Genomic DNA, 7,618 nt, shown 5'->3' on the forward strand with positions numbered 1-7,618 from the left:
CATGGTTTATCAGATGTAATTGCATTTTAGTTTGATAAAAATGCTGGTTTCTTTTTCCATCTGCAAAAGAGGATGCTTTAAACAGTAAATAACACTGCCATTTTATTAGATTCAAACAAATTCACAATATACCTCTTAGGTACAAAATTGCAAACAAAATTAGAAGTGACCTTTAAAACAAGAATCTGAATCGATAATGACACATAAATAGTTAAATATTGCCACTGAAAGAGATGAGATTTAAAGATGGAGTGGTTACTTCAGGAGGAGCTGCCAAATCCTGATTTTCATGATCCGCCATTGAATATTCTGCTGATGCCGCAGCTTTATTTTCAGTCAAACACTGATGTTTGGGAACTTCTGACGGACTTGCAAATGGTGTTGCACACATGCTGCATTTATAGGGTCTTTCTGAAGTCTGAAAGAGAGCTTCCACCTGACTGTTGTCTTCTCCGCCACACAGAACCAAGCTTTGCTTATTGACCATGATATAAGAATCTGCATCCTGGCTCAAACAAACATGTCGAGCAGCCTGGTTCGCTCTGCAGAAGTTCTTTCCACAAGCACTGCACTTGTACGGTTTTCCTGTGTGAATGTACATGTGCTCCCGCCAGTGGCTCTTCTGAATAAACTTGCGAGCGCAGGTCGGACACTCAAATTTTCGCCGTTTCATTTCACGACCCATCTCAGTGCCATCCAGGTTATCTATATCTGCGATTTCAGAAGATGGTGGGGTGTCTTCCATCCACGCATGTTGATCGGTATCACTAATAACATCACTGTCAGCATGCAAATGGTCTTCCTCCATATCCTGACATTCAAGATCAATATTGTGACCATTTGGCGTGGCTGATACCTGTGGCTCGGTTGCTTGGTTTGTGTGGACCTGTAGATGTTCCTTTAACTTGCATCTCTGGTTAAATCGAACTCCACAATAATTGCATGTGTAATGCTTTCTGGAAGAAGCACTTCTGCTCATTATGCCATATGTGAGGTGTTGGACCATCGTGGCTGCAGGGTTCTGGGTGGGTGATTCTACGCCAACAGGTTGTGGAGATCTATAATCCATATCAGAGTTTTCCAAAAATTCACGACCAAAAACATCAGAGCTTTTAGCATAAACCTCATCCTTGCACGTTGAGTTTCTTTCAGGCTGGCTGCACGTCTGATCAGGGATCTGTATGCCGTAAAGTGAGTTCGTCAAAGGTGTACAGTGGGATTCAGGGTTTATAAGAAGACTTGCCTCCTGTAGTAAGGGGTAGGCATGCAGAAATTTTACCCCCTGCTCAAGACGAATGGGGTCGATGGGTTGTGCGGTAAATTTTCCAGTGTACATTAAATTAAGCAGGTAGCTAAAGATGTCGGCCTGTATGTCTGAAGGCTTCAGGCGAACACAGTCACTAAAAAAAAAAAGAAGCAGAAAAAAAATCATTCAGCAGTGTTATAGAGTTTTCATGTATTAATATTTTTTCCTACTCTGTGGTTGTTATATCTTGTAGACTGATTTAATGTGAAGGAATCTTCAAAAAGATGTGGCATTTACATGTTCTGAAAGCCATTCTTAACCAATGACATTAATGTGTGATGCACAGAAAATGCTAATTATGATCCGATCTCAAATATAATTTATGACCAAACTATCACAAGTGTATTGTTTATCACACTTTACATTTATTTTTATTACAATATAATCATTTATAGCAATTGCAGAGAGATCGCCTTCCGCGTCATTCAAATCACGTGTATGAAAGCATTTTGGCTTCTCTACAAAATATAATGACGACAGAAAAGATTATGGTGAGACCTACCTAAACACTGTTTGTTTAGCCTGCATTAATGCATTCAGTGTACATTGCGCAATTAAACATTAAAAAGATTGTGATCTCAATTCAAACCTGCACAACATGAATGATAAATGATAATGATTTGCATTTGTTTATTAATTCTTTGCAGCGCTGCACTTAAATCTGTATTTGATCCTGAGAAATTCAGTTTTACACTTTTTTTGGTTAGTTACAAACAATTAAATAACACAGAAGTACTGGAAGAACAGTTTATAGTTCATTGGTGAAGTATAAAATCCCTGTTTAATGGAACTTGACGCTGGTAAATGTTGTAGCAATTACATTGTGTAAACAATAGGTGGCGACAAACAACCATCAAATTTATGTCACTGACTAGGTTTTCAAAAATGATACAGCTATATCGAAACATGAAGTTTTATGTGTGAATTGTTGAGTCATTAATTGAAAACAAACATGATATGTTGTACAATATGTTAGATTTCTATATTTAGCATTATCAGGTTTTTTTAGCTGGTTCTTTCTTGATTTTTACTTTTATTAAAATTACAGGCTCTAAGTTCTGTTTGTTAAAATGTTTTTGGCAGTATTATTTTTCTACAAATAGAAAGCAAATGACATTTGTCTCCTCCCTTTTTTACTGATCTGAAAAATGGTCCCATCCGTGACTCAAAAACCGTAGTGTGATGCGAACAGTGAGATTTGTGATCCGTTACACCACTATCCGTTCTACAGACAAAACCAGTAAACTGCAGAGCTTATGCAAGCATATTAATATCTTTATGAATGGATGTTTCTGAAATATGTTTTTCTCACCACTGTCATCTTCTAGTGTTGATTTTGTTATTAAAAGTAAAGTGCAGAGCACATGCTCAATAAGAAAAGAAAACAAATGCATATTTGCAAAAAAGACTATCAAACTGAGAAAACATCCTAATCAGTGAAACAACACACGTGCACACAAATTCTCACAAAACATGCAAATGCAGAAATGTTATGCAAATAGACTAGACCAGTGGTTCCCACAGAGGGGGGTTGCTTGGTGATTTCCAAAACATTTTTATATGTTATGAAACTATCAGAACTACCATATTTTCTCCATAACCTACAGAAGATAAAAATAGTATTTAATAGTTGCATAAAAAACAACATACAAATAAACAAGCATGTTAATATTAAACAAATAAATAATGACTTACTGAATTATATGATTGTTAGACTGTTGCACTTGTTTTTGTGATGATATGCTTGTGTTTATATAGTTCCCATTGGTGTGTGCACCGTTGTGTGCGATGATTGTTAGTGTTTTTCTATTTGCACATTTTTATGACTTGCAGCGCATTTGAGCTCTGTCAGCCACCTTACATTTCCCTGCAAATGCAACCCATTATTTTAAGACTAAAAAAAACCCCACTATAAATATTTGACATTAACATATATAGCTACTAAATCAAGTTTAATCTTGTGTACATTATCTGTGCATGGGTGCAAGAACAAGCTACTGATCAGCCACCGGTTTTACAAAAATTAAGGTTTGTGAGTTCTACATATACTGTAGCCCATTTAAAAGAACTTCAAATGTAAATGAAAACCGTCTATTTGTAATCAAATTCACATTACCTTTCCTGATGGATGAAGAGCATGCGGAAGTAGTTTGAGAACGCAGCAAGAACAGCTTTATGGGCTTTGAAAAGAACATCTCCGATGGCCACGGTACAATCACAGAGAAAACCAAACTCTCTCTGAGCATTGAGGCGCTTCAGAAGAACAAGACCATGATGGGCCAAGTCCATTTTTTCCACCTTAAAACACAAACAAAGTAAAGTAATTAATTTTTATCAGTCAATTAAAATAAAGTTAATTTGAATAGTGCTTTTCTTCGAAGCAGCTTCACAAAAGGTGCACATTGTATTGCATTAAAAATCAGAAAAGTTATGGTTATTAGTTACTAATAACTTTAATTAAACGGTAACTAATAGCTTTTACCAGTAAAAATTATTATATACAAGCATAGTTAACCTGCAGTTGTATAATTGAGGTAAAGTTCATTTAACACTTACACATTCAGACTTTCTACTAATTAATATCATTTCAGAAAAGTTTTCTTTGCAAATTTTCAAAAGTGAAAACATATTAACAACCATTGACTATCAAGACATTGTTCACAGTCAAATAAATAGTCCTAATGTTGTTTTGAAGTCATACTAACATGTGATTTTTGGGGCTGAATATTCAAAGTACCAAGATAAACAATATGTGGGAGAATGTCACAGGTTGTCACTGAATGAATGTGCTAATAAAAAACAACTTTGCCTAAATATATTCAAATTACCATGGTAAAAACAATATAGGGAGTGTCACAGGTTGTCACTGAATGAATGTGCCAATATAAAACCAACTTTACCTCAATATTCAAAGTACTATAGTAAAAAATACAGGGAGCATGTCACAAGTTGTCCTTAAACGAATGTGCTAAAATAAAACCAACTTTACCTCACTATATTCAAAATACCATGGTAAAAAATATAGGGAGCATATCACAAGTTGTCACTGAACTTGTGTGCTAAAAAAAAAAAAACAATGTTACCTCATTATATTCAAAGTACCATGGTAAACAATATACAGAGCTTATCACAAGTTGTCACTGAACTAATGTGCTAATATAAAACCAACGTTACCTCACCATATTTAAAGTGTCATGGTAAACAATATATGGAGCATGGGCCGGTATTGGATTCTGACAGCATGATAACCTTGGATAAAAATGTCATGGTTTCACAGTATCATGGTATTGTGATTACTGCTCTAAAATATATTCTTTCTAAATGTCTGGGTAAAAACAACAACTTTTTCCCCGTTTGAACACAATATTCAACCTTTTTTTTGAGAAACATTTATAATATTTTAGAGCAGTAAACGTGTCAGGCTAAATTAATTATTGACTTCTGCTGTCCTAATTGGTTTCAAAAACTGATTTTTGAATTTAAAACAGCATCTTTTCTACTTGAGATACTGTTGTCCTAAAAAAACGAAAACAAAAAAAGTGAATAAAATAAATAAATAAATAAATAATATTAAAAGAAATTGTACACATACCTTAGGACCAGTATTGCAGAAAATTTTGACGGTTTTAAAACCTTGACTTTTCCAAAGCGCGGTATACTGTACCTTGAAAAGGGTTATCGTCCCATGCATATCACAAGTTGTCACTGAACTGATGTGCTAATATAAAACCAACGTTAACTCACTATATTCAAAGCACCATGGTAAACACTACAGGGAGCATGTCACAAGTTTTTACTGAACTAATGTACTAATATAAAACCAATTTACCTCAACATATTCAAAGTACCATGGTAAACAACAAAGGGAGTGTGTCAAGTTGTCACTGAATGAATGTGCTAACACAAAACCAACTTTACCTTAATAGTTGTATAGTATAAATGACGTCTATGTGCATGTTCAATCAAGTGTTTTTGTGTATGAAGTTTATATGTTGTCCTTGTAGTCTTCGATGGTTGGCATCATTTCTTCACAGGTCAGTAAATTTACATTCCTCATTAACTATTCTATGATATCTTGGTCATTTTAAACATGTGTATACTAGTTTCTATATACTTTATGTGTAGGGTAACATCTACCTGTTCCCATTAATACAACAGAAACCTATATTTGAGCACTGCAAAACAAAATAATAAATATAAAAAACAGGAAAAGAGACCCCACAACGTCCTACTTAAAATATAGTGGGGTTTCAGCGTCTAAATCATGGTCTAAATATGTTTTGAGGCATCTGTGTGTGTGTGTGTGTGTGTGTGTGTGTGTGTGTGTGTGTGTGTGTGTGTGTGTGTGTGTGTGTGTGTGTGTGTGTGTGTGTTGGTTGTAGCCCCGCCCATTCTGGTGAATTCCGAGTACAAAAGTTTCCGCGGACAAATAGGAAACACGCGCTCAAGCATTGAACCCAACAACATAACGTTACACTTATTAATAAGCCGAGGAAACCACAGAGATGGACAGAGGAATGGAAAACGATACTCTTTCAATAAACGAAAGCCACGCCAGGAATAAAACGGTCAAACCATTGATCATACTCAGTCAGGATCCGCGAAGTAATCGATAGCGCGCATCGTAAACAACAAACCGACAACTTATTAAACGGTTGTTTCACATGAGACGTCACTTACCGCGTTGTTTTTGTCGACAGGATTCAGACGCTTTGTTCAGGTTGGTTTGAAGGCTCAAAAAAAGGAGGAAATGTTTTGACCGCGCAGTCTGAGTTCAGTCAGCCAGATCTGCTGCTGCTTTCCGGAGGCTTTGAATCACATGACACGGGCGCGCGCCTGATCGAACGCCTGTCAATCACTGGAGGCTGATCAATCAATCAGACAGCACGATGACGTCATGTTTGTTTGTTTTTTAGCATCCGTTTTTATATCCAGGGAAATTATGAATAAATGTATGAAATATAACATTGATTAAGATGGTCTCTCATGTTCTCACTGTTATTGCCATGCTGATGCTCCTAATACCAGTTTGAGCACATTTACAGCGCAGTTCAGATGAAAAAAACGTCAGATTTTTTTCCCTCAGGGTCCTGTGTGTATGTTCAGTAATTTCAATTTTAATTATTATTTAATATTTTCTTTCCCATTAAAGTGAAATAATTGAACATATACAGGCTGAGGAAAAAATCAAATGAACATTTCAGATGGTGGTTTTCGCAACTGAACTCTTCATTTTATATTTATTTATTTAAGTATAAGTTAATCTAAGACAATACTGAAGAACTCTGCGCATGTCTAATTGGTTTCATATTTCATAAGCTCATGTATACGGGTCAGGGAATATTTGGCGAAAAAAAGCTGTCATTGTCTCTTTCCCACTGGTAATAACCTAAAGATTATATCTAGATTCATTCATTTTCCTTCTGCCTAGTTCCTTTTTTTATTAGGGGAAGCCACAGCAGAATGGACCGCCAACTTATCCAGCATTTTTTTCACAGCAGATGGCCTTGCAGCTGCAACCCAGTACTGGGAAACACCCACACACTATTGCCAATTTTGTTTATTTGATTCAGCTAAAGTGCATGTCTTTGACCGGAGCACCCAGAGGAAACCCAGACCAACACAGGCAGAGCATGCAAACTCCACACAGAAATGCCCACTGACCCAGCCGGGGACAGTGCTAACCATTTCACCACCGTGCCACATATATGGAACAAAATCAATACCAAAAGTGTTGAATTAAAAAGCTTATCGAATAGCACAAACTCAGAAAAATAATACACTAATTAAACAACTGCTTGCATTTTAATGGCTTGAATTGCCAGGGTTTGAAATTTTAGGCCCTGAAATATATCACAGCTGTTTATTTAAGTTTATTTAAAACACATTTTCATACTTAAAAAAATAAATGATTCTTATTTAATTTCCAGATTTCATGTTTAATATTCGAAAGACAATTTTAATTTACTTTATTTCAGTTAAAAAAATTGCTTCCATAAATTCAGTGGCTCAAATTCGGCTGTTATAATTTCTCACTGACAATATTAAATGCATCTTTTGTGCTGTTATTCGCTTTTTTCCTCAATTATTTACTGGTTTAAACATCTTAAATTGGTCCACCTGCTTGTGGAAAAGCAGCTGGAGATTGTCAATCTGTATTCTAATGCTTTTCCTGCAGTTCCCAGATGTAATGTCAAATTTTAAGAGCCGAATTTGATCCACTGAATTTTTGAAAGAAATTTTTTGAACTGAAATAAAATTGAAAATTGGATAAAATTAAAACTGAAAATGACCCTCTGAACATTACGCTGC

The 7,618-nt window shown here is 35.6% G+C and overlaps 1 protein-coding gene across 3 annotated transcripts; it reads right to left on the reverse strand.

Annotated features, from left to right (window-relative positions):
• Positions 1 to 80: 80 nt before the first annotated feature.
• zbtb2a (zinc finger and BTB domain containing 2a) lies at positions 81 to 6,132 on the reverse strand. Of its 3 annotated transcripts, none has more exon segments than NM_200160.1 (3): positions 81 to 1,400; positions 3,423 to 3,604; positions 5,987 to 6,130. In NM_200160.1, coding segments are annotated over 2 exon segments (1,332 nt in total). In that variant the 5' UTR covers positions 3,596 to 3,604; positions 5,987 to 6,130; the 3' UTR covers positions 81 to 241.
• Between the last annotated feature and the right edge of the window lie 1,486 nt (positions 6,133 to 7,618).

Source organism: Danio rerio, chromosome 17 (assembly GCF_049306965.1).
Source record: "Danio rerio strain Tuebingen ecotype United States chromosome 17, GRCz12tu, whole genome shotgun sequence".
NCBI lineage: Eukaryota > Metazoa > Chordata > Actinopteri > Cypriniformes > Danionidae > Danio > Danio rerio.